General features: G+C 51.6%; 9 protein-coding genes across 9 annotated transcripts; 3 read left to right on the forward strand and 6 right to left on the reverse strand.

Annotated features, from left to right (window-relative positions):
* Positions 1 to 942: 942 nt before the first annotated feature.
* On the reverse strand, positions 943 to 2,532 carry BO80DRAFT_127082 (NAD(P)/FAD-dependent oxidoreductase). The gene has a single exon (XM_025713542.1). It carries the CDS (start codon positions 2,426 to 2,428, stop codon positions 1,106 to 1,108), a length of 1,323 nt encoding a protein of 440 aa, XP_025573578.1. The 5' UTR covers positions 2,429 to 2,532; the 3' UTR covers positions 943 to 1,105.
* Positions 2,533 to 5,377: 2,845 nt separating this feature from the next.
* Positions 5,378 to 7,808, reverse strand: BO80DRAFT_426550 (DEAD/DEAH box helicase). The gene has a single exon (XM_025719794.1). It carries the CDS (start codon positions 7,784 to 7,786, stop codon positions 5,753 to 5,755), a length of 2,034 nt encoding a protein of 677 aa, XP_025573579.1. The 5' UTR covers positions 7,787 to 7,808; the 3' UTR covers positions 5,378 to 5,752.
* A 2,808-nt stretch (positions 7,809 to 10,616) lies between these two features.
* BO80DRAFT_503321 (uncharacterized protein) lies at positions 10,617 to 13,422 on the forward strand. The gene has a single exon (XM_025724379.1). It carries the CDS (start codon positions 10,748 to 10,750, stop codon positions 13,307 to 13,309), a length of 2,562 nt encoding a protein of 853 aa, XP_025573580.1. The 5' UTR covers positions 10,617 to 10,747; the 3' UTR covers positions 13,310 to 13,422.
* A 542-nt stretch (positions 13,423 to 13,964) lies between these two features.
* BO80DRAFT_426551 (uncharacterized protein) lies at positions 13,965 to 14,834 on the forward strand. Its single transcript, XM_025719795.1, has 2 exons — positions 13,965 to 14,032; positions 14,093 to 14,834. Exon 2 carries the CDS (start codon positions 14,160 to 14,162, stop codon positions 14,385 to 14,387), a length of 228 nt encoding a protein of 75 aa, XP_025573581.1. The 5' UTR covers positions 13,965 to 14,032; positions 14,093 to 14,159; the 3' UTR covers positions 14,388 to 14,834.
* On the reverse strand, positions 14,795 to 16,276 carry BO80DRAFT_466194 (putative phosphatidylserine decarboxylase). Its single transcript, XM_025722764.1, has 5 exons — positions 16,183 to 16,276; positions 16,070 to 16,111; positions 15,885 to 16,020; positions 15,258 to 15,816; positions 14,795 to 15,208 (listed from the first exon to the last, which is right to left on the reverse strand). Exons 1-5 carry the CDS (start codon positions 16,240 to 16,242, stop codon positions 14,995 to 14,997), a joined length of 1,011 nt encoding a protein of 336 aa, XP_025573582.1. The 5' UTR covers positions 16,243 to 16,276; the 3' UTR covers positions 14,795 to 14,994.
* A 199-nt stretch (positions 16,277 to 16,475) lies between these two features.
* BO80DRAFT_466195 (S66 peptidase family protein) lies at positions 16,476 to 17,543 on the reverse strand (the record flags this gene model as incomplete). The annotated part of the gene is made up of 1 exon (XM_025722765.1): positions 16,476 to 17,543. One exon carries the CDS (start codon positions 17,541 to 17,543, stop codon positions 16,476 to 16,478), a length of 1,068 nt encoding a protein of 355 aa, XP_025573583.1.
* Positions 17,544 to 19,455: 1,912 nt separating this feature from the next.
* Positions 19,456 to 21,034, reverse strand: BO80DRAFT_127159 (class I SAM-dependent methyltransferase). The gene is made up of 3 exons (XM_025713543.1): positions 20,496 to 21,034; positions 19,766 to 20,445; positions 19,456 to 19,678 (listed from the first exon to the last, which is right to left on the reverse strand). The coding sequence occupies exons 1-3, from the start codon at positions 20,840 to 20,842 to the stop codon at positions 19,653 to 19,655; spliced, it is 1,053 nt and encodes a 350-aa protein (XP_025573584.1). The 5' UTR covers positions 20,843 to 21,034; the 3' UTR covers positions 19,456 to 19,652.
* A 1,272-nt stretch (positions 21,035 to 22,306) lies between these two features.
* Positions 22,307 to 23,519, forward strand: BO80DRAFT_466197 (uncharacterized protein). The gene is made up of 3 exons (XM_025722766.1): positions 22,307 to 22,529; positions 22,586 to 22,599; positions 22,652 to 23,519. The coding sequence occupies exons 1-3, from the start codon at positions 22,432 to 22,434 to the stop codon at positions 23,464 to 23,466; spliced, it is 927 nt and encodes a 308-aa protein (XP_025573585.1). The 5' UTR covers positions 22,307 to 22,431; the 3' UTR covers positions 23,467 to 23,519.
* A 427-nt stretch (positions 23,520 to 23,946) lies between these two features.
* BO80DRAFT_477934 (uncharacterized protein) lies at positions 23,947 to 24,697 on the reverse strand (the record flags this gene model as incomplete). Its single annotated transcript, XM_025723259.1, has 2 exons — positions 23,947 to 24,168; positions 24,212 to 24,697. 2 exons carry the CDS (start codon positions 24,695 to 24,697, stop codon positions 23,947 to 23,949), a joined length of 708 nt encoding a protein of 235 aa, XP_025573586.1.
* Between the last annotated feature and the right edge of the window lie 319 nt (positions 24,698 to 25,016).

Raw genomic sequence — 25,016 nt, forward strand, 5'->3', positions numbered from 1 at the left:
GGTACTCTAATTACATTTTCCCCCTCTCTATTACGTTAGTTGCTTGTTGAGTTCTTGAAGTATTCTCTCTAAACGCCTTTATCACAACATCTCATATGCTAGATTTTTGACTCCGATGGAAGCTAGTCGTGTATAGTCAGTAGGTTTGGTGTCACTTAAGCCATTAACGAACAACTCTGACCTATTTACATTCCATGCCGGGCTCACGAGAGAAGATAGTGTACGACGAGCCCAAAAACACATATGACCACTGCATATCATGATCAAGCCGGACAAGATATGTATCAAGACGTACATGTTTGCCAACGAACCGACGGTGAAGCGATTTTAGAGACAACATGGGATCGGGAATGACACTAAGAATGGTATCGATACATCAATATGGACGAAAAGCCTTATACATGATTGAGCAGGATGAGACCATGACACGAAAGCATTCTTCGAGGACAGCGCTGTCAGATCCCTGATCTCAACAAAACTTTCAGTCTTTCAGCAAGGGTATACCTTTACTCAACATAACCATTTTCTCGATCTCGCAGCAGGCAACAGAAGCCTTCCGAGTAGATACATGTTAGGCACTCGGCACCGGGGGATTTTGGCACCCGGATGTCCAGAATGACGACTGGGGCTAATGGAGTTCTGACAGCCGGGTGCCATTCATCGGCATCTACAGAAAAAAGTAGAGGTCCTCGTTGGTCCCAGTGGCTTGGGATAAAGATGGGTGCTAATCTGTGTCAGATACCGAAGAGGAAGCACCCCATAAGGTCTGCCCGGGCTTGATCACCCAGCTCGGTTACGGTGATGCCGTTCGGCGCCTGAGGCAGTATTCATTTCCTGAAAGCAAACGTATACCGTCATTGGTGAAGACGATCTCCTACTCTGGCCAGGGGTCTTGACAACTACAGCTCGTGGCGTGCTACTCTACGTCTCTCCGAAAGGCATCCCGCCTGGCCGATCTGGAGGTGAACCGCAGGAGCAAGAACGAAAAAAAATAGAAACTGATCGAACGCCAGCTGGATCCTGCAACAGCAGAACTTAAATGATATCAAGTGAACAATCGCTTGCGCCGTAAGTGGTATTGTACATGTAATGTCACAGCCTCATCCTAGTTCGTCCAGCCCTTAGGTCCGGCCCAAGTACCTTTAACCAGGGATTGGTAGTAAACCCAGGGGAAAAAATCCTTCTTCAGATGGTAGAACGAGCGACGGGGAACGCTCTGGTCGATGCCGAACCAATTTCCAAAGGTCTCCTTGGGCTCTCCCCCGTACTTGAACTCAGCGAGAAGAACCTTGCCGTACTCGGTCACCAGAGGGCATGAGGCGTAACCGTCGTAAACCGCATCGGGAGTCTTGCCCTCCATGAAGCGCAACAGGTTGTGGACGAGGACGGGGGCCTCCGAGGTAATTGCCGCCGCCGTCTTGGATGTGGGAAGGCTGGAGGCATCACCCGCGGACCACACATTGGCATACTTGGTGTGGCGGGTGGTGCCAGCGTCCACATCCACATAGCCAGCCTCATTGGCCAGAGCGCTGTTCTTCACGAAGGCATGGGGACCCATCTTGGGCACAACATGCAGCAGATCGAACTGCCTGGTCACCTGCTCCTGTCCGTCCGGCCGGGCAAAGGTGGCCTTGTTGCCCTCAATGGACACAAGGTCGTGCTGGAAGAGACCTTCTACGCCCCTCTCCTGACGCAGACCTTCGAGGGCAGCACTGTACTTGGGCACGGCGAACATGGAGGGAAGACCCGTGGCGAAAGCGATCTTAATGGCAGAGCTGGAGGGGTTGCTGGGGTCGTACAGACCAGCCCGCTTCCAGTAATCCAGGGCCAGCCACAGGATCTTCTGGGGGGCGCCGGCACACTTGATCACCCCCGCGGGTTGGGTGAAGATGGCGTTGCCGGTCTTCAATTTCTCAATGGTGGAGAAGACCTTGTCGCAGGTATCATAGCCATAGATCGATGAGACAAGCGAGTCCGGATTGGCGAGTGCCTCGGGTAGTCCTTTCACGCTCCCGTAGTTGATGTTGATGCCGGGGGCGACCACGAGCTGCTCATAGCTGACCTGGTCGCCATTGCCCAGGGTGACCGAGTTGTTCTCAGGGGCGAACGTGCCGACGCTCTGGTTGTAGAATTTGAGCTTCGGGTCAATCAAGCCGTGCAGCGGGCGGCGCAGATCTTCCTTGGTTTTGAGGCCACCGCCGACCAGGGTCCAGCCAGGTTGGTAGTGATGCCACATGGAGGGGTCGATCACGGCGATGTCATCCTGCGAGAATTTGCCGGAGCGGAGCAGTTGATGGCTGATAGCGAGGCCGGCCGTACCACCGCCGACCACGACGACCTTGTGACTGCGCGCCACGGGACTCACGGGGGCGGCAGTGGCGAAACCCCTCTGGGCAGCGCTTGCTGCCAGCGTTACATGGCGGAACATTTTCGAGGTCAATGATGAAGCTGGGACTTTTTATGGGAGAGAAGAGAAAGGGAAAATGTAGAAAGAGAAAGGCCTCGACCAGAGCCGAAAGTCAAGGTTTCCCCAAAGTTTTCGAGCCCACTATGGCGTGATCCCGTCCCGCCTCATTAGTCAGCTCCGTCGGCCCGTCTCGGTCGCCGACCGATAAGATAAGCCCCGCGGGGTATCTAGGCCTCAGGCGATCATTTGTCCAGTCGCCCGATGTTTTCGTACAAGGCCTTGAGGGGCGCGCAAGCGCGCCCTAATGGACTTACCGCTTTACCGCCCGGCTTATCAAAGAATGAATATGATAGTTGACAAAATCACTTGAGGGATACAGAAGGAGGCTGTACGGAGATGAGTAAAGTGGCCAGGAGTTTGATGGGGTGCGCAAGTGGTCAATGGAGACAACCGTACGAATGATTGGCTCATCCGAGGCTCTGAAGCGTGCCAGAATCTGACCAATGACACGGCTCAAAATGTGCCAAAAACGGACCAATCAACGGCAACGGTCCAGGCTTGGCAAGTTACAGCATGCTTTTGATTTGAAGTTGATAAACGAGACCTGCCTACTAGTAGTAACCCTCGTGTCGACCAACCGCTTGGGAACGTTAAGCCATGATCTGACCTGCTACAATTTTCAGTCACAGCCCCTCGCTCAACGTACGATGGGTCTGCTTGTATTTATTGGCTGGCCAACGCAGCCTACCATACTATTAAACACTATGTGCTAGAATGGCATCAAGCTCGGATTAAACCGGCATCTCGACCCAAGATGTCAATCACGAGGACAGCGGTGAGATCTTTGGATACTCAGGCATAACACGTATAGCCTCAATGGTAGTAGGTTACCTCTGCGCAGCAATACCATTGAGGACAAGGTGGAATTCATCGAGGTTATTCGAGTCCAATCCGGGTGGCGGACGAAGCATCAAATATATATCTAGCAATTGGGTCGTTCAGTACACCTTCCTACACCTTTTCAATGGGTTTCATTGGCTCACTTGCTCACCGCTTGCGGCTATTCTGCCGCTGGCTACCCCATCACTTTTCCCTTGCCTTCCCGTTTCTGCTGCAAACCTATCTCACCGCTTTCTCTCTATCTTCCCTCTCTCCGCTTTCTTGAATGCTATCCTTAGGAGAACCAGAAGGTTGTATACACTGTACTAAGAAACATATCATATATATACCTAATAGTAATTTGTGATTGCAACTACGGCTGCTACGGTGACTCTTACCACGCGCGATGACTGACGTCGTCTACGAGTTATAGGGTGCGCTCTGGCGATGCGTGTCCGCTTGACTGATGCTACATCTACGCTTTCAAGCTCTCAAGCCGGTGGAAAGCTTCGTATTTTACGTTCATGTAGTGTAACAAGAAAGTATAACCCATCCTCCTCACCTCACTATAGTTCTTTCCAGCTGCTAATGACAACTGGCCAGATACTCATTAAGCCAGGTATCTGTGTTGTCAAGCCCGTAGGCAGCGCCTCCGGCGCTGCCTTACTACTTGTCTGACACCCGCCTCCGAGCTAAGTCACGCAGGGATCCTGCATTAAATCAATTCCCGCTAAAATTCGGTCCTTGGGGTGCATGGTTCATTCTAGATTAGCTACGGGGAATAGACGGATGTGATTGTGGACGATTGGTAGCAACTTAATTCTGGCGAGTGGAGACATGCAGATAGTCCACCCGGGCTAGCGACACGTACATTAGACAGAGACAGCAACAGGGAGGAAAGAGCTGCAGACCACACATGGTACGATCAACCACACGGCCGGCTACTGGCGTCGAATATCAGATCATGCATGAGCCAGGAGGACACGTCGTGGCCCTTCAGCAGTTCAGCTTCCGGGCCGGAGCGATGGCTTGCTGCTGACGTATGCACTGGTGGAGCAGTAGTGAATCCCTGGGAATATCCGGCCGAGAGCTTGACTCAATTAAGGTGGATCATCTGACCTGGATTAGCATGTCCCCTGGATTTCACAGACCGGACCGTCAGAACTCAATGGCATTGAAAGATCTGACGAATCTCTGAACTATCTTGTTCCTCACAGCGGCACCACCGGACAAGAAGCTCATCAAAACTCGGTGCAGAGGGAGTATCAGATTTCCAACCAGCGGACTGGCGCCTCTTAGTCCCGCCTGCCAAGAAAAGGTCAATGACTGGATGCGATAACCGTTGATCCTGGTCCATCTTCGGGCAGAAGCTAATTGCAGCTCTCGGCGGTGGTTGGAAGGGCACTCCCTTCCAGTCCCTCAAAAGCGAGGCTCTTACCATAACAGGCAGGAGTCTTAATCTCCAGGTTGTCCAGGCTGAATGAAGGAACTTGGTGGGCACTCCACTGGGCAGCTTCTTCACCTTTCCCTCTTCCACAGTGGTCCATTGCTGTTAAGAGTTAATTGACCACGCACAGTAAATGCTTATCACTAATGGCTAGAAGCCAGGACCCAAGAGACTCTGCTTACATTTTCAACGTGTTTTCATGAAAGTAGCACTACGAGATTGGTAGCCAGTTCGGCTCTCTTCCATCGTAGCAATGTTCAAGCAAAGTCGGGAGCAGCCCAGATGTCCAACGCTCAATAAGACGGGGATTACTTGTAAAAGCAATCCGATAGATAATTGGACAGCTAGCTAGCAAAGTGTAAAGACTAGGTAAACATGATTGATATCATCTATGATTATTGCCGTGAGCAGAGTAACATGAAACCGAAGTTGCAGATAATCAGATTAAGAATTATAACCTCTTAAAGTGCATATTTATATTTGTTCAATCCAACTCGGGGAGGGCTACGACGGTATGGCTTGATACTCGGTTTGCTGAAACCGATCAAGGCCAAGGCGCGATTGCTATATGTTGAGAGTCTTCAGATTGTGGCCTATGAAGGAAATTAGAATGGGCGAGGAGTTCGATAAAGCGATTTACGGACCAACCGGAGCACACGAATTACACTGGCACGGACGAAGGCTTCTGGCAGATGGTGCACTTGAAGGGAATCACAGATATTTTTTAATTGGTAAAGGAGGCTGAAGCGTCATAGGCAAGAATGCAGTTGCAAGTGATATTAGGATTCTAGTTGCTTGTTAACTGCGAAGAGTTGAGCCCAATTGTCCAATGTCTTGGGTGCCACCACGGCTGACCATCGGTTGTTTACCAAAGACGGACCACGTACGGTTGCCAGGACTGTAAGCATTGTATAGGATTGTTGAGGCTGGCGGACGCATGGCTTGAGCCGGAGTTAGCACCCGCTTCTCGACATAGCGAGGCGGCGGCAGAGGGAAGAGAAAAAGATAGGAGACCCGAATCATCCATCCACCGGTCCCACCCTCACTTCTTCGCGTCGCTTCAGCTCAGCCATGTCCCGAGCCTTCTCATCGGCAACCCGTCGCTTTCTCTGCATGCTCGCAAAGCGCTTCTTCCCCCCGAATTTCAGTTTCGTGATCAGATCTGCCGCCTGGCCCCGTGTCAGCTCGCTGGAGGCGATTCGTTCGTCCCGGATTTTCGCTTTGTTTAGCATAGTGACCTGGGCTGCCGTGGCCGGATGGTGACGCCAGGGCTGCCGGGTGGAGATGTACCGGTCATCGAACTCGGAGGCCGCAAATGTGTCGGCAGCATGGACAGCCGATTCAAAGTCCGTGGCGGTGGCAATAAGACGCGGCCGGGTGTACTGGGTCGTTTCGGTGGCGGACTTGAATTTCTTGACATGGTGAACGGTGTAGGATGCCGGCGTGTCCGCTGCTTTCTGCTTGCTGGGACCAGGTTTTTCTTGGGCGAGGGTGATCCATCCGGTTGAGTCGGAGAGCGTGTATTTGCTCTCGTCGATTCGCACCCAGGCGTAGCGGCTAAGGGAGCGGATGTGTTTCTCGGACTTCATGTCATGGATCAGGTCGTATATGGTGTCATATTTGGTGAAGGTGATCTTAATGTCATCGGACACATCAGGCTCGTCCGTGGGAGTATCGGTCTCGGGTGGCTGCTCAGTGTAATCCTCCGAGCCTGCCGGGCCTTCCTTTTGCTCTCTGAGGTCCTTGGCCTTGGCGTTTTCCAGGAGCTCATCCGGGTGTAGACCGAAGAGTGTCGGGGTGGACAGAACACCGGTGTCCAAGGTGGCTACCATGTCAATGATGTGGCAATCTTTCTTCCCCGGGTGTAGCCGCAGGCCGCGTCCGATCATCTGGATGAGAAGATTCCGAGAGCGGGTTGGCCGGGCGAGCAGGACGCAGTCGATATTCGGGATATCAGTACCTTCCGTAAACAGACCACAGTTCAGAAGCACGGGAAATTCCTGGTTCTTGAAGGAGCGCAGCTGCTCATCCCGCATTTCCTTCGGGGTCCCTGCCGTGATATAGCGGGCGTCAATGCCCAGCTCACGGAACGCTTCAGTGAGCTGTCTGGTGTGTTCAATGTCGACACAAAACACCAGGGTGGATTTCCGATCCTGTGCGTTGGCCAGCCATGCACGGACGGTGATATCGTTCGTCTTGGTCGTGTTCACCGCTTCGGAGAGTGAGCCGAGGGCAAAGTCGCCGAATTTGTCCTTTCGAACCCGAGAGAGATTGACCTCGGACCGAACGGTGGTGAAGATAGCGTTGGACAGCCACTTCTCGTCAATCATATCCATGTAGTCCTTATGGTACACGATGTGATCGATCGCAGCGCCCAATTTGAGTCCATCGAAGCGTGAGAACGTCGCTGACACCCCTACCAGAGCCGGCGAATCGGGCGACGGATCGTTGAGGCCGAAATGCTGCAGAGCTGTGCGATACGTGGGTGCCACGATATGGTGTGCCTCATCCACCAAAACGAGCTTGAAGCGTCGTGGGTCAAACTTGGAGATTCTATCCTTGGAGGTAAGACTGCGGATGGAGGCGATGATGATGTCCCCCGCCCCCGACGCGACATGGTTCCCCATCTCAATCTCCACCGTCCGATCGGGATATGCCAGCCGGCAGTGTCGCGCGGCTTGCTCGACCAGCTCCCGGCGATGGACCAGGATGAGGGTCTTGTCATTGTGGCCATTTCGGGGGGGAATCCGTCCGATCAGTTGGGTGAAGATGACGGTTTTTCCCGCGCCGGTCGCCAACGACACTCCCAAGCGTTTGTGGCCTTGGTGCAGGTGGTCCAACACGGCCTGGATACATTCCTCCTGATAGTCCCGGAGGACGATGGCCGGCGGGGGTGCCGGCGGCGCGGTGCCGCACGCGTCGGAGGCGACGGTAGAGCGGCCGCGCAAGGGAGGGTGGTTCCGTATCACTGGACTGGGAATCCACGGACCTTGGAGCGACCGTCGGACCAGCAATACGGGGGTAGCCCCCAATGTCTGGCGAATGCGGTCCATCCAGATGCCATGGAGAATATTGGATGTGGTCGAATGGATCGGAGACTTCGCCCGGCTTCGCCGAATCGGGAGTTGCGCCGGGTGTGGTCACATGACGGACCTCCCGGCCAGCCGGATTATCGGTTGTCGCGGTCCCGTGGTCAGCGGTGTGAAGATAAGATAAAGGCGGACATGTTCTCTATCAGATACCGAATCTGTTCAAGTTGCGTGTGGCTTTCAAATTTTCCGGCGTCTTCGAAAGATGTGGGATGTAGCTCTGTGATATCCCCGCGCACCCTGCTACATGGTGTTTACGGAACGAAATTGTGATTGGCAGCACGGCGCGATGCTGACTCCGGTGCCCGATCAGCATTGCTGAACCTCGATCGTGGCTCGCCTTGTTTAGACGATGCTGTCGGTAGCATCGCTTTTCAGCCCCACCCCTCCTAGGAGAGTACTTCTCTCTTCCAAGCCTAATCCTGGTGAGAACATGGGCACTGGTAGTCACCCAATTGGGTAAACCACCTCTGGTGGAAGTTTGAACCACCTTCTCCGACTCTATTGAGCTCTAAGGAAGCCGCACCAACGGTCAGGTGTGAAATATTCCATCATTCAAGTTCTGATTCTTATTGAGTTCCACTGTCTGATGGTCCAGTATTCCAGTCCCGAAAGAGCTATGAACCACAAATTTCGGCTAGAGAAAAAGCAAACAAGTATGGCGCGTCAAAATCGGGCCTCTCTGCAGCTGATGGCTGACAGGGGGCGCAATGTGCGTTCAGAGACTCGAGGATTCACTGAATTCTGCAATTCACATTAGTTGTCGCATTTCGCTGCGTTCTTCATCGATGCCGGCACCAAGAGATCCATTGTTGAAAGTTTTAACTGATTGGTAACAATCGACTCAGACTGCACGCTTTCAAACAGTGTTCGTGTTGGAATCTCCGGCGGGCACGGGCCTGAGGGGCAGAGATGCCCCGCCGGCGGCCGACAAGCGGCGGGCCCGCCGAAGCAACAGTGTATCTGAAAACCACTCCCCTGTCTCCAGCTATTATATTTCCCCTGGAAATAGCCAGATTGTCCGTGGCTCTTTTCCATCTTACTGTCTAATGTTTTCCAGCAAAATCTACTTACGCATCTCTGCGACCGGATCTCATTTGATGCAATTCCGCCCGTGTGCAACAAACTTAGGACTCATCATGAATCTTCGGCTCAGTGGCTGGTTAGATTCATTGGCTGCCTGCTAGGCCTTGTATTACATTCTTGTTGGTTGCATTCCTGTTGAATTTCCCTCAGTCAGGTGGACCACATTCTTCAGCTACGACACTGAAATTCATGATACCAAAATTGACTATATCATGATTTGTGTTAGAAGGCCGTCGAAGACTCAATGTTCAATTTACCACGCGGTATCTACCGTACACTATGATGATGATGATGATGATGATGATGATGATGATGATGATGATTTGATTCATACACTGACCCCTCGCCTAGGCAACATACAGGGACCCACTATCTATACGCTCTATGTATATCCATTGGACGTGAACGATTACTTTCCCGACGAATTTGGAGCCTCGTCAAGGCCTGTGGTGGCCTGTGCCTGGGGTTTTGTTCTGCCGCCCTCGTGGCGTGCGACTTCGAAACCTCTGCGATGCCTCCGCGAAATTTAGTACCGCCCCAAGGACGCTACTGTCTGGCGGGACATCTTGTAGCCTATCTTCCCTACCGTGGCCTGCTCCTCCTGGCATGTCTGATATATTATTGAACGCGCCTCCAATCTTGTGCCGTAGTTTTTGTCGTAATGTGCTCAGTCGCGGGCAGTCAACCAAGACGTGTACGACCGTCTCAATCGCCCCGCACTCGCACTGCTCATCTTCTCGGAAGCCCTGTCGTTTGTCGTATGTTGCCAGCCCCTGCCGTATACTACGTCCGGATAGAGGTGTCATCAGTCTGACTCTACGAGTGTTTCAGCAACCCTGACATGAAGCTGCGCTACACTAGATTTTGGTGGGCTCATCAGGAACCTCTTTAATCCGCATTTGTATGGTAACCTAGTTACTAAGTATTATATGACCAAGTTATGTATTGATGAGCTGAACGTGTCTCTGCGCCATATCCACGTGCCCCACACTAGGCAGACATGTGCGGGCCTGTCTTGGGCCGAAGTTTGAGTCCGAAGGAACTTGGCTCCGCCCAACCTTCCGAGTTATCATGAAAACACATAGACAGAGAGCTAGCCAAAGCTTTTTCTTGTGCTGTGACTCACCAGTCTACCTTCTTAGAAGCTACCTCAATCTACTGTTGTTCTGGTGGGAGAGAGATAACGGGTGAAATTCGGACAGCCGCAGAATTGGACAGCTCGGAAATCCCTGTTTTCCACGGATTTGGCTGTGGTAGGCTGAAGGCAAGCTGGCACATCCTTGTCCTTCAGCCGCGCCAGCTCATCAATACATGCACCACGAGTAAAAAGGGAAACTACCCATCGCTTGGCCTGTGTTACACGCAAGAAGCTATGTTTCTCTCGGCACAGAAATCGAGCTTGTCAATTTTCAATGAGACTTTTCAGATCAATCATGCCCCGCTGCTTCCAGAATGTGTTTTAATTGACCAATATGCACCAAGTTTAACATTATAGGTACCATTGGTATATACTGTAATGTTCGTTCATCTACAACTGTTCTGTGCGCGCTATTTGTCATTGACTGCAGCTCAATCAAAATATGACAGGTGTACAGTGGCTATCAACCTTGCCCTACCCCGCACGTAGCGTAGGTATTTCCTATACTTATAATCCTACCACGCAAATTTCATAGAGTTTGATACTTCACATTGTGAAATAAGAAGACAATTCAGACCTTAGTTGGTGACTCTGATTCATCTCAAAAGACCTTCTGGAAATTGGGTTGTCATTATTACCCACCTACTCGTCCGTGAGCTGCTGCATCTGCGGATCCACTCTCGATTTCCCAAGACATCACAATGCGTCTCATCAATGTGCAGACCTACAGATTAGAGGAGTTCCTCAATGAGAAAGTGCCTCCTTATGCTATACTGTCGCATACATGGGGAAGTGATCAGGACGAAGTATCTTTTCGTGACATTACCGAGAGGAGTGCCAAGCGTGCCAGTGCTAACCATTGGCCTATCAAATTCGAGGGATGTTGTGAACAGGCAGCGAAGGATGACCTCGAATATGTGTGGATCGACACCTGTTGCATTGATAAAAGCAACTCAGTGGAACTCGGTGAAGCTATCAACTCCATGTTCCGGTGGTATAGGGAGGCTAAAACTTGTTATGCCTATCTTTCTGATGTCACTGATGAGTCTGTTGAGGCTAATCCGCATATGGTCTCTGGATTCTCTGGAAGCCGTTGGTTTAAAAGAGGTTGGACACTACAAGAACTTCTAGCACCAAGGAACGTGCAGTTCTACAACTCTACATGGACCTTCCTCGGTAGCAAAACAGATATGAAGATATTACGACTTATCGAGAAAGAAACCGGCATACCGCGTTTGTTTCTCCGGGGGGAGGCATTACCAAATGCGAGTATCGCACAACGCATGTCCTGGGGTTCGGGAAGAACAACAAAGAGAAAAGAAGACATCGCTTACTGTCTTCTTGGGATTTTCGACGTTATGATGCCAATGATCTACGGCGAGGGTGATCGTGCATTTATTCGTCTACAAGAAGAGCTTATCAAAAGGTCCAGAGATGCTTCGGTTTTTGCATGGGGCTTGCCATCAGAAACTTCTGCCCCCGTTCATTTTGAAGACATTACTTCTGCAGGAATATTTGCAACCTCTCCAGCCGATTTCGCCAATAGCAGCCATATCATATCACAGAATCGCGAGATCAAGTCTAGGGCCACATTTGTTGTTGACGGCGGATGTGTCCGATCGGAAATTCCGCTCTATACAGACCCAGCTGGCCAGCTATTCGGACTCCTAAATTGTGGCCTCCGGTCAAATAACAGTGGCAGCAAGGTAGTGGGAATCCCGCTTGTTAAGGATCTATTTGGGGAGTATATCCGACCCGGAGGACATTACTCTCAATTATTCCCAGTATCTGAAGTTACCACTGTCTCACAAATTTACATCAAGACCGAGCGGGATCAGAAGACAACTACAGCATCCATTTATAGCAACTGTTTTGAGATCGAGAATCTTAGTGAACCTGGCTTGAAGCTGATTGAGGTAGAACCGCAAGACTGTTGGAGAGAAAAGGAGTCTCTTATTGTTACAAGCAATCACCGTCCCGGAAGCAATTTACAGCAATATTGGCTACGATTCCGCCCGGAAGATGAAGGATCTACCGACTTTATTGTGCTACTTGAGCTACAGATACCGGGATCACAGGCGAAAGCACAATGTCATATTATGACATCATCTGAATTTACTCCACTGAAGGATTTGATCCAGTATTCTAGCAATATGAGACCAACAGCTTTTGGTCACAATGTTGCTCGAGGTAACTCGCGGAGCATCTATGTAACCATAGATCAAGACACTACAGCCGGGAAATGCATGTTTGTTGTTAAGGTTGCTGAGACAACAATGTTGCCTACTATCACTGTGGATGCAACATTTGAGTTAGAACTACAGGCGGCAAAATATGATCGGGAAAGGACAGCAAAAGAAAAGAATAAGCTGTATCTCGAAATCGAAAAATTCAATCAGCAGAGAGGAACGGCATACACGCTGGAGTCGGTTGGGAAACGTTTAGCTGAGATAAGAGAAGAGCAAATCCAGCTAGAGGCGATTCAAAAATGGCGGACTGAATTGTCCAAGAAGGAACTGTCTATCGAGAGGAAGTTTGACGATTTCGAAAGAATGGCCCTGGCAAAGAATTATGACCCAGTATGGATTGCAGAAATCAGTACTGCAAAAGGCGAGTTGGTGACTCGCAGTACACTCACAGGACATTCTGAACCGTTTTCGAATGTGGCATTCTCTCCAGATGGTAGAGTTCTGGCCACCGCCTCCCTTGACAAGACAGTCAAGCTCTGGGAGGTGGCTACTGGAGGACTACGCAGTACACTCACAGGACATTCTCAACCGGTTTTGAATGTGGCATTCTCCCCAGATGGTAGAGTTCTGGCCTCCGCCTCCTATGATAAGACAGTCAAGCTCTGGGAGATGGCTACTGGAGGACTACGCAGTACACTCACAGGACATTCTGAACCATTTTCGAATGTGGCATTCTCTCCAGATAGTAGAGTTCTAGCCTCCGCCTCCCTTGATAAGACAGTCAAGCTCTGGGAGGTAGCTACTGGAGGACTACACAGTACACTCACAGGACATTGTGAACCAGTTTTGAATGTGGCGTTCTCCCCAGATGGTAGAGTTCTGGCCTCCGCCTCCCTTGAGACAGTCAAGCTCTGGGAGGTAGCTACTGGAGGACTACGCAGAACACTCACAGGACATTCTGAACCGGTTTTGAATGTGGCGTTCTCCCCAGATGGTAGAGTTCTGGCCTCCGCCTCCTATGATAAGACAGTCAAGCTCTGGGAGGTGGCTACTGGAGGACTACGCAGTGGCTGACGGGGTCTAATGATTAAGGGGCTCTTGGATATCAGAAAAGTTGGTTCTCGAACCGGCGCCTCACTATTTCATTCTCATCTCTTTGTAACAGGAGGGCCTGGGATAGTAGAAGCTTATATACAGCAGTTTACTGTGATGAATAGATATTCTAGTGCTTTCTGAATAAACTTGCAATTTTGCCACTAATATGGATCCAAACGTTTCGGCGTCAAGGGACAAAAGCCACTGGAGCACGTGTAATGTTACATGTCAGTACAGGACGTTGTTCCGTCTGGAAAATCATAATTCCACCCGATTCAGGCTACGTAAATTATACATAGTAATGAGTTAACTAGTTAGTTAACTAACTAGGTGGTGGCCAAGCACTGATACTTCTGGAAAGTGGCGCAACAAGGTTGATGCACCTTCCCTGGTGCCTCAGTCATGTGACCGCGTCTTGGATTTTCCGTGCAACTTGGAAGTGCATAATTGGTCACGTGATGCAGCGAAAACGGCCCAAAATACTGTCTAGTACAAGTCGTATTGTATTGAATATTGCTCAAATAACCGGCTCCCGCTAAGCTCTTGGCAGTGGGGCTGGGAAACAGTTGTCATGTATTTAAAGGTCAAAAAAATTTCGAGACCGACTGTAGAAGGAAACCGAAATACTTGATATATGTGCTACTGATGGACCATCAAATCATAATATTCTCGTATAACACCTTCCAACCACCTGGTAACTGGGTATGACGTATATCTTCCATCACTCTGGTGGATCAACGAGCACTTATACATAGTAACTAGCACCTCCAATCTAGTGTTGAATTTATTCCCAAGTCCGCACTTCAATTTATTCAACTGAGCCATCACAATGATCCCCAAATCCGGCACCCGCACCACCCTCGACCCCGAGGTCAAACAATTCCTCACCAACCACCCCTCCCTCGCCTTAGGCGGCCACGACCTCACCCACGAGCGCCGAACCATTCCCCTGCGCATCCTCTACCCCTCGACCCCATCCCACCCCACCCGCATCCGGCCTCACCCCCGCAGTCATTTACTTCCACGGCGGCGGCTACTGCGTCGGCACGGCAGATGATTTCGAGAACGGATGTCGCATTCTCGCCGAGCAGGCCGGTGTGCAGGTCTACGTGGTGGAGTATCAACTGGCACCGGAATGGCGCTATCCCGTGCAATTGGATGAATACGAGTGCGTGGTGGCGTGGCTACGCGGGGACGGCGGACGGGCGCACCAGGTTGATCCAGACCGGGTGTTCGGGGTGGCGTTTGCGTCTGCGCTGGAGGAGGCGGGCAATGAGGTGACCTGGAGGCATTATGATACGTTGTCGCATGGGGTTTTTTGCAGATGGCGCCGTGGAGTGCAGCGGTTATGACAGCCCTCAAAGAGGTGGCTCGTGATGTCCGGCAGTTGGCGGGGAGGTTGGCAGATAGGAACACGGAATGGATTGTGTATATCCTTTGTCATTCGGGATGAAGGATAAAGTCATTAGGTACCTAGATTAGAATACATGTCCGATAGTATGCCTGCACATCCGTTATGACGATTGTCAAGGCTGACGCATCGTGGTTAAAATCCGCGCTATTCGCCCGATAGCAGGATGTGTATGTAGTTCCCAGAACGCCTTTCAACAATGGATCATGTACACATACACTTAATCGGTCCAATCACGGAAGACTCGAAGCCGTCAGTTGGCCTTTTCGCTCGTCGCCCTACCCAGACTCATTCCAACTTCCACATCCACCGCAATGGCGTTCTTACTAGCCTTCAGAATATCCTCGTCAAACTCGATACGCCCCCGTTGAAATGCCACGATGATCGACGACCCTCCAAACTGAAAGATGCCCAGCTCTTCCCCTTTCTCGATCTTGTTGCCCGGTTGCTGGAACTGCGGATGAATCCTATATAACGATCAGCCCCCGCCACCCTCACACAATGCACCACACCTACCGAACCGTTCCCACCTGGGAAGCACCAATCGCCACAAAAAGCACCTCACCAAACTCCTCCGTATCAATAACCACATAATCCCTCGCATTCCGCGTCAAAATATCCACCTGACTCTGCAACGCAATCGGATCCACCTCATAATAATCCCCCGGCATGCTTCGAAAGTGCGTAATCGTCCCCGCCACCGGACTATGATAGCGATGATAATCCTGGGGCGACAAGCGAAAACTCGCCACGGGACCATCCGCGAACTTCGGCCCCAGCTGCTTATCCATCACCAGATTCGTGATCGAGAAATCATTCCCCTTGATCCAGATCTTCTTGCTCTCCGCGACCGCCTCGTACGCGACCACGCGCGAGTCCGCTACCATCACTGCCGCGGCCGGGTCGTCTTTGCGATAGATCGGCCGGGAGCCGGGTCGATGCGCGCGGACGAAGAAGTCCTCGAATGTTGCGTAGGCGTTGATATCGGATGGCTCGAAATCGTCCATGTGGATGTGGTAGAAATCGACGAACGCTTTGATGCGGTTTCGCGATGCGGGGGTGGCTTCTTCTTTGCCTGTGCTGTCGGTTAGGGTGGTTGCGTGGTGGAACAGTGGAGGGAGAATCAGAATCATGCGTGTCTACCTTCTTCCACGGCGGCGTGGTGTAGATACAGACGCATCAGGTGCGTGGTATCCAGCCATTCGGTCAACGGGTTGAACAGGAGCAGCAATTTCAGCTTCTTCCATAGCGGCTGCTGCTCGCGCATTTGTTTGCCCGTCTGGGTGTATTAGTTGTCAGGTCTGGATCTCGAGTATAAGAGGCCTTACCTTGCGCTCGATCGTGATCCATCCGACTTCGCGATTTTGCACCTGCACGGAGATGCGTTAGCTTGTGCTTGTTGTCACCCTGGGGAATGGCGCGACAGGCATCGGCCACGCACCATTTTCACCCAGGATAGCAGATAGTCTGCTACCTGGTGCAGAAAGACGAGGATAAACATCGTGGGATTCAACTTTCGCTGATCGGGAATGTGCAGAGCGGTGCAAGTCAAAGAGGGCGATGCAGAAGATGCGGAGAAGTCGCGATAGCCCTGACGTCAGCATGACGGCTACAACCAATAGTCCCTCACGACATCACATTATTCACCCAACTACATACATATCTACATGGTACATATCTAAAACATGAAAATGATATGAAACTAGGATTAATCATCATATAATATCTAGCACATCACATCTCCACCCCCGCCTCCAGCACCACCACCTCATCCCGCTCCGCATCCACCCTCACCCGCGCACCAACTGGCAACGTCAAAAACGGACTCGTATGACCAAAATCCACATTCATGAGGATAGGAATCTCCACCTTCTGACCCCTCCCCACAATCGTATCCAAAACCTCCACAATCACCCCCGCCAGCTCATCCTGCATCTTCTCATCATACTTATACCCCCTTCCAACCACCAGTCCCCGAATCTGTCCCAGCGCCCCCGACAACGCCAAATCGACCAACGAACTGCGAAACTGGCCCACGGAATACGGATGCGTTAGACTATCCCCCATCGCGGACTCTAGGAATAGGATCTTGTCCTCCCATGATGGAGGCGCGTAGGGTGTGCCCTGGAGTCGTACGACGCAGGAGACCGTGCCCCCGTAGAGACGCCCCGTGGCGCAGCCGGGTCGGAGCCAGCGCCATGACGGGGCCTGGATGAGTGTCCGTGGGGTGGTGGATTCGTCATTACCGTAGAGAAACTCGCTGTGCTCGGCGGTGCCGATGCTCGATCGAGGGAGTGGGCCTACTGGCCCGCTCGTTGCGGAGAGGACATGGAGGAAATGATCCACGGTGAATGGGATCGGGGACGGGTGGTCGGAGAAGTCCGTCAAGATGCTAGGGCCGTAGAAGGTGCGAAGACCGGTGCGGGACTCGATGGCGTAGTGGAGGAAGGTGGTGTCGCTGTAGCCGAGGAAGATCTTGGGGTGGGAGCGGATGAGGTCGTAGTTGAGAAAGGGGAGTAGTTCGTTGGCGTGGGCGCCGCCGATGGTACAGATGATGGCTGCGATGGAGGGGTCGCTGAAGGCGGAGTGGAGTTCTTCGCTGCGGACATGGATGGATTCGGTGATGGTGGTGCTGGGTGGCAGGCTGGTGTAGATGATCTTGATGGGGAAGCCTAGGGATTCGAGAAAGGCTTTGCCACGCGCGAGGGACCGGGGGAGGAGATCGTTGAGACGGGCGGATGGGGAGATCAAGGCGATGGTGTCGCCTTGTCGGAGGGCTTTGGGGAGGATGGTTGGTGGCATTGTACCAGTTTGCTGCGTGAGAATGTAGGGCAAGTGAGGGATGATCTGCGTGGATATACTCCTTGGAATATACTCCGTAAGGGTAAGAGTATCCTGTTGGCTCAGCGGTCTACGAGATGCTAAGACAGCCATTTACTGTGACATATATACTTGATACGAAAAAACCCCCCGTGTTAGCAAAACGAAATTAAACCATGATGCAAACACGACTTGGGCTGGATGAATGGCGGAAACTGTGAACCATGCCAGTTGGCAGGGGAATTGATTGGAGCGCCGGGGATTTGCATTGTTTGGTCTCCGCCGGACGGCCATTTGTTCAGTTTGTTTGGTTTGTCGCAATTGCAGTGGAGGCACCTGATCGGAGCCGAGGTACTTTCCCTTTCCGGCTTAGGTAATCAGGTGACCCTGATACGCTGTCCAGTCACTCAAAGTGAGACAGGATTGGACAGAGGATCTTGATGGTTCTCTGAGACGTGAGTGCTCTTTTAAAGAGGCAGACAAGGTATATGGATCCTGTGAGAATGGTGAGCGTAGTGCGTAGCGGCTGAAGATCTGAAGGAACAAAAGAAATGGTATACTAACGACCAGAAGATGTAAAGACAACAGTTTCATTCAATGCAAGACGCTAAATACCTTGAGTCTACTTATATACGCCGATAAATAACTTCCTGCCTTAGCCATGATCAAGACTTCAGATATTCTGGCCGAAGTTAGCGAATGGAATCTCCGAGTGGAACGGATACGTCTCATTCTCAACCTGGAGCAACTTTAAGTCCCCAGACACCGAGGCAAATCCCGCAGAGGGAATCACTAAGCCTTCAAAATGAGCCCCGGGATGTAGCAATACTACCATCCCCGAGGTGCCGTGCGTCGCCTCTGCCGACCATCTCGGTTGCTCCCTGTCATACTCGCTCGCTCCATCTATTTCTCCGTATTCATTACACTGTTTATTTCCGTGGTGCCACCACTTCATCCCAAGTGAATCGATACTGGTAACATACGCACCGTGCATTCACTGGCACCCACTGATCACCTCCTAGACTTTAAACCCTCCAACATCCTCCTCTCCAACCTCAAGACTAACCGCGTCACTACTAAAGTTGGCGACCTCGGTGGCGGTACCAACCCTTATCCCTGCACCAACCAGACTCTTCCTAACAGCTAACAGTAGTTCCATCAAACCGCCACTTCAATAGCCAACCCTTCGCCGTGCGCGCCCCCGAAGTCGATCTCGGCGCACCGTGCGCCGAGCCATCGCAAATCTGGGCCATTGCCGCGACACTCCTGGTATGGATCAAACCCGGGTGTTCTGGGCACATGGGGCTGCACATCTCCGTTGATCAACGATTCCTGGTCCATGGCCAAGATTAAGCAGCTTTTTCCCGAGTGGCACATCCCCGCTCCCGAAGATGTGTAGGGTCTCGAGTTCAAGGAGCAGATCGATGCCGGCAGGAAACTTGGAAAAATGGGTATCAGAGCTCGAAGCGATCTTGCCGTTCGATGAGGAGACGCGGAAGATCCAGATGCCGCGGGAGCTAAGGGATCTGCTTCGGTTTATGCTGGTCCCTGATCCAGTGGCAAGGCCCTCGGCCGCGGAAGTGCTCGCATCCAATGAGTTTCGCGCATTTGAGAGGTTGGTGGGTAGTCATGACCCGACGATACGATGTCCTAGGATGAACTCGTTCACAAGGTGGTGGGATATGAGTGTCACCTAGCATTATCTACCAAGTGATCCTCTCAACGCAGCTCTCATATGACTATTCAGAGCGTCCAATGACTCTACCAGCCTGGGCGCTATTTCTGCAAACTTTGCAAGCAACCTGCACGCTCTCATTGTCTTCCTTGAAGTAATGGAAAATTAGGTGAAAGGGCCCCGAAAAGTGAAAGAACCGTTGAGAAGAGATGAAAGAACCCTAGTGAAAAGCGACCGAAATAAAAAAAGCCCCGAATCACTTATTGCCAAGGCGTTGCTGAAGAAATGATCATATTAAAACTTGATATTTCGTGAGGAGACTCCTGCCCCGCATGTTTACAGGGAATTAATCTCACTCACCCAAGAAAACGATTATCCCGGTATCCGCAGTCTTTCTATGTTAATGTCTGTCGAGCCTATTGATTCTGCATAAAAAGCAAATCTGTGATGATATCAGTCACCTCGCCCAACTTACGTATCAAAACCACATCAAAGGTCATCAATACAAGGGTATGATAGGCAAGCTTACTGTAGTGATTGTCTGATGCCCACACATCAACGATATCCAGTCCTGCTCTCTGGCACAACGCATCGCGGTCATCAGCATCATACTTATGACTCTGCACCGCCAGAATACTCCGACCAGCCGGGACGGTCGCTCCACCAAGAGCCACCTCGCCAGAGGCCAGATAGTATTGATTGTGACTCCCATGCTCGGCATCCCAGCGACCGACCACTGCCCACTTTTCAAGATCGAAGGCATCATTTCCTAGGATCTCGTTCGCCCGTTCAAGCCCGTGCTGGATGAACCGACGATTGACACCTTCTGGATCATTATAAGCGGCTAAAACCCGTTCTGCATCCTTGCAGCCGTCCAAGCCAAGCAAAAGAGACGAGTTGCATCCAGGAGAATTGCCGACGAAGCTGGCCAGAAAGTCGGCGGCATCCGGCCGCTCGAAGCTGCCCAAGGTTGACCCCAAGGAGATGATTGTTTTCGATCGGGTGCGAATCTCCGGGAGCTGCAGCCATTCGCGACCGTCATCGTAGGTTCCCAAGAGTCCGAAGCAGCGCACATGCCGGAAGGTCCCCGGAGGGACTATGCTGAGGGTCCGCTCGAGCTCTTGGAACGACACATCCAGCGCGAAGTAATCCACATCTCGACCAAGTTCATCCAGGGCGTCTAGGAGAATCTTCATTTTGCGGAGGTTTCTGATGGAGAATAAGCTCTCTGTCACTGCAGCGGATACCGTCGCACTTACCCACTGCCCAACTCGACCAACATGCTCCCTGCCGGGATGTTCTTGGCAATCTGATACTTGTATTTCTCGAGAAGACCAATTTCCTCGTTCGTCAAATAGTAAGATGGAGTATACGTCACATCCTCAAAGTACCGCAGGCCCTTCTCGTCCCAGAGCAGCAGCTCCGGCATGGCAGCTTCTCCATGACAGGCAGCATGGATGCATTCCTCGAGGGACTGGCGTAGTTGAGTCTCTGACTTGTCGGTCCGGATGTCGATAATATTTTTTGCAACGAGGGGTGCGGGGACAGCTTGGACCCGGTGCTGCTGTCTATTATGTAACTGGGGGGTAAGAATGCTCTCGAACATGGTGGGGATGATGCAGTGCACAGTAACAAAGTCTAGATCTAAATGCGGTGTCTGGAGCAGGTAGCCTATCGTGCATCGAGCTCTGATTTATATTCGGAAAATTGAGACATCGACTTTCGAACGCGTTCACAGATTTGTGATGCAATTTGCTGGGGTCATGGTCTGATCCAGATAAAGTTCGGCGGTTCCCGCAATGATTGGCACGACGGATGAAGTCATCGATGACCCATGGATCGACATCGTCCAGGCAGATCCGCCCCGCGGGAACATTATGCAAGAGTGGACCCTGCCGTGACATTCCAGCTACAGCCTTGGTTTGAGGTGAAGTCTAGATTGGACCAGCTGATAAGCATTCGATTGCGTCAGTTTACCTCTGCCAAGTATTTCCACTCTCAAGCCTCCGGGCGGTTCTTCGACCCACGCAGCTTACCTGGGCAACCGCTAGCTGTGATACGGCCGCGGTGGATATTGCGATGATCGAGCTGACCGACTTGCATGGCAAGGACGCCAATGCCTCTCCGCCCTCACTTCAAGCCGCCTTGTCCCATTCCCGGCATCTCTGTCCAGTAACAGCGATGCAATTAGCATTTGGCAAGATGAGGCATCGGCGTTCAAGCCAGACGATTGGATCCCGGTCATTCAATAAGAGTCATCATCATTGGACTGGCTTTGAACGACATCTGTTAACCTTCCAGATTGACGGGTGGTGGAGGGTAGCTTGGAAGGCATTGCTCGCGACTTTCCACGCACTGAGTATCTGAGAGTAGATTCTGGCGTCTGGGTGCTGGTGTCCCAAAGCCTCCTTGCGAAGGTGAATACATTGTTCCATCAACCTCAAGGCGTCGCTATCCTTACCAAGGGATCCCAAGGTAGTAAAGGCAAGATTGGTCATGACGGTCAGGGTCGTGGGATGCTCAGACCCTAGGATTCTCTTGCGCGTCTCTAGAAGTTGAACTTGAACTCTTCTGCTTCCTCGGAACTTTGATGGGGTGCGCAAGTGGTCAGCGGGAACCGCCGTAGCCACCCAGCGAAGCCACGCCGACCTGCCCAAAGGCCGATCAGCTCATCAGAAGCAACACGGTCGCGGTATGGAGGAAGGTAGAGACTCCCCCCCAGGATTAGTTGTCTGGCGGTCTGATGCGTTGGAGCCTTGCTCAGTCTGCATCTGTTTAGCCCTTGTTGGTTTACACCATCGAAACTAGAACAAAGGCGGTTCAAATAAACTGTTGGGTCTCCCGGTCATTATCTGCAACCACAGTATCCGTATGGCCGCACGATCAGTGGATACGATGTGCCACTGAGAAAAGCGAGAGCAGGATGAGGTGATGGAGCCAGGAACGAACATAAATTTCGGAGTATTGCCGAAACCTTTACAGCACGTGTCCAGGCACATGACGGCCCGCGGGGTTCATTCGGAGAATGTCCAGCGGAGTTGCCTGCTATAGCCGACATGGGTCGGCTAACCTGCTAGCCAGGGTTGAGATTTCAGTATCGCCAGTAGGTCAGCATCAAGGACGCCACACGAATAGTAAGATATCAAACTCCCCGGATATCGTTCATCGAATCATCCCGAATACCAAGTGGTCCACATGACACCCCGTCAAGCAACCACCATCCAGCAGCATGGAGAAATCCACACTCATCCACAAGAGACATATGGCGAGGGAGAAGTATTGCTGAGAATTGGGTAGGCGCTGGTCCCGAAGATCTCCAATCCATTGGATCCATACTGAGCTGCTACAGAAATGGCGGTGCCGGTAAGCTGGGGACTTGCAGCAGCACAAATGACGACCCACTAAACCGAAGCAGGCGCCACAGGCTTGATACGAGCTCTGGCAGAAGACTATTTGGCCTCTCTGGACCGACCAGGCTCCATCCAGTGGATCTGCAACCACTCGAGAAACACCCAGCTGGCCTTGTTTCACGGACACGTGGACCTTGCCCTCACTTACGAGCGCGAACAAGAGGAGATCGCTGTTGCCGAGGGATGGGCCCGGGGCGAGGGGGTGGTATTCCACGACCATTTCTGCTTAGCTGGCCCGCAAGATGATCCAGCACGCGTCAGTCAAGCGCCGTCAATTGAGAAGGCCTTTGAAGCGATTGCTGTCGCTCAAGCGACCTTCCACAATCGATCCGATGGTTCAGCAACCATGTGGAAAGAACGTGGGCTCTGGAACCAGTGCCATCGCCAGCCATGGGAGGATGCCGATGCAGCCTGGTACCAGAGCTTTTTGCATACGCCAGCGGAAGCAGTAGCTGAAGCCAACATCGCGGGCGCATATCTCCTCTCCGACCGATCCACCTTTCTGACCATGGCATCTCAGGGCCGCGTCGATAATCTGAGAGTCTTCTTTGAGCCAGATCATCCGCATGATATTTTGATGAACTCCTGCTATGCTTTAACCAGTCCGCATGCATCCAGCGAGGTTGCTCAGCGGGTTGCGTCTTTTCTCACGTATCTGAAGTCTCCACGGGGCCAAGAGATTGTTGGGCGATATGGATGTGATAAAGTTGGATTGCCTTTGTTTGCTTCACTTAATGAGGGATATGCTAGGGCAAAGTTGGCGGGGAAATCTCACGAGGCTGATTGGCACACGAAGAGCAGCACGATGGAGAAGCTCTAGCCTGATTGGAATGCTACGGGGTACATTGTCCTTGCTTAAATTTATAACCCATGATTATCTTAGAGTTTTACGGGAAGCAAATTTTGCAAGCGAATTGTTCGAGTCGATCTACGTTTTGAATCGTTTTCTCGTCACGCAATGGCCAAGAACGTTCGGATTCTGGGCGATTAAAATCGTAAGCCAATGCTAACATCGAGACCGGTGACGAGTCGGTGATCTCTGAGCACAATGTATGATTCTTACTGATGTTTAACTGCCCGGATCCAACCCCAGATCTCTTCCAGTTCCTTCCAATCCTTCTCCATCTCGAGAAATTCTATATCTGACAGCCCGTATCGGAATTTTTCTGGCAGCAAGTCGAAGTTTCCTTTGCATTTTGCCAGCCGTGCCTTCCAGAGAAACAAGGCATTATCTGGCATTTCGGACGCGATGGCGATCTCCATCGCAACATCGACGTATTGCCGTAACATGAGGGCCCGATCAAAAAATAAGACCCAGCATGCCTGGAGAGCCAACCGCGGTCGCGAGATGCAGGACCGTGACCTCTTCCAGATCCAAATCGAGCATTCCCGTCCACCAATCACGCGGATACACATGATTGATATCGACTCCAGTTTCGAGCACCCGCTCGAACAGGGCAACACCATCTTTATGCTCACAGAGAATCCCAAAGATATGAGGGCTTGAAAAGGTCGCCCCGATCTTGACAAGAAATGAGATTTCTTTCTCGTCTTCTTCTGAGTACCTGTCCAGACAGTCCAATGCCTGAAGACCTTCGGACTGCCTTGCTGGTTCGGTCAATCCGGTATTTAGTAGGGGGCATGTGGATGTCCGCTCCCTTTTCCAACAGCAGCTCGGCCGCATCGTAGTGACCGTCATGAACCGCTGCTGATACTAGCCGTCGCTGTAGGGGCATACTACTAGTTTGCCAGCGATCGAGGATAAACATATTAGGATCCACGCCTGACTCTAGATAGGACCTGAGGATTTTGCAGCTGTGCATAGAAACCCGGATACTCCAATAGCCCTGCTCACTATGGGGCGAGGGAGTCGTCGCATGCTTCAGCATTCGCGCTTTGTACTCTTCCAGGAGGATCGCCTTGAGCGCTGTGCATGTGCCTCTGAAAGAGACAAAGGTCTTGGAATCCATGAGTCCGGTACACATTTGGATCAGTTCGATTGGAAGCTTATACAGAATGGCGTTGGGTGGTGGCAGGATAGGATCCTCCATGGTGGATATAGCCTTGGATGGTGTTGAAGGTTCGACTGAGGGCGAGTTGGAAAATGAGAAATCGGTGAATGTCTGTGATTGTACATTGAGAAGTGGCTATTAGTCAATCTTATCTGGCCTGCATTGTGGTCTCTGGTTCGGCGGCGCAATTAACAATACTGCGGCGACTTCCGGATTTAGGTGATCACAAGTCATTGATGCTATCCTTAGGCCGGAAATTCATATAATATAGAACGTGAAAGTAGTCTGAAACACGGCATATTACTGAAGACTGGGTTCATATCTGACCTGGAGGAAGTGCTGCTGACAGTCACACTGA

Source organism: Aspergillus ibericus, assembly GCF_003184845.1.
Source record: "Aspergillus ibericus CBS 121593 unplaced genomic scaffold BO80scaffold_29, whole genome shotgun sequence".
Lineage (NCBI taxonomy): Eukaryota > Fungi > Ascomycota > Eurotiomycetes > Eurotiales > Aspergillaceae > Aspergillus > Aspergillus ibericus.

Bases quoted from the DNA above. Each gene is read 5' to 3' on its own strand.
- BO80DRAFT_127082 (XM_025713542.1), bottom strand. From the start codon at position 2,428: ATGTTCCGCCATGTAACGCTGGCAGCAAGCGCTGCCCAGAGGGGTTTC.
- BO80DRAFT_426550 (XM_025719794.1), bottom strand. From the start codon at position 7,786: ATGGACCGCATTCGCCAGACATTGGGGGCTACCCCCGTATTGCTGGTC.
- BO80DRAFT_503321 (XM_025724379.1), top strand. From the start codon at position 10,748: ATGCGTCTCATCAATGTGCAGACCTACAGATTAGAGGAGTTCCTCAAT.
- BO80DRAFT_426551 (XM_025719795.1), top strand. From the start codon at position 14,160: ATGATCCCCAAATCCGGCACCCGCACCACCCTCGACCCCGAGGTCAAA.
- BO80DRAFT_466194 (XM_025722764.1), bottom strand. From the start codon at position 16,242: ATGTTTATCCTCGTCTTTCTGCACCAGGTAGCAGACTATCTGCTATCC. The intron at 16,021-16,069 runs GTAAGGCCTCTT...TAATACACCCAG, and splicing joins GGATCACGATCGAGCGCAAG to ACGGGCAAACAAATGCGCGA. The intron at 15,209-15,257 runs GTAGGTGTGGTG...ATCGTTATATAG, and splicing joins TCCCAGGTGGGAACGGTTCG to GATTCATCCGCAGTTCCAGC.
- BO80DRAFT_127159 (XM_025713543.1), bottom strand. From the start codon at position 20,842: ATGTTCGAGAGCATTCTTACCCCCCAGTTACATAATAGACAGCAGCAC. The intron at 20,446-20,495 runs GTAAGTGCGACG...ATTCTCCATCAG, and splicing joins TTGGTCGAGTTGGGCAGTGG to AAACCTCCGCAAAATGAAGA. The intron at 19,679-19,765 runs GTAAGCTTGCCT...ATATCATCACAG, and splicing joins GGCATCAGACAATCACTACA to ATTTGCTTTTTATGCAGAAT.
- BO80DRAFT_466197 (XM_025722766.1), top strand. From the start codon at position 22,432: ATGACACCCCGTCAAGCAACCACCATCCAGCAGCATGGAGAAATCCAC.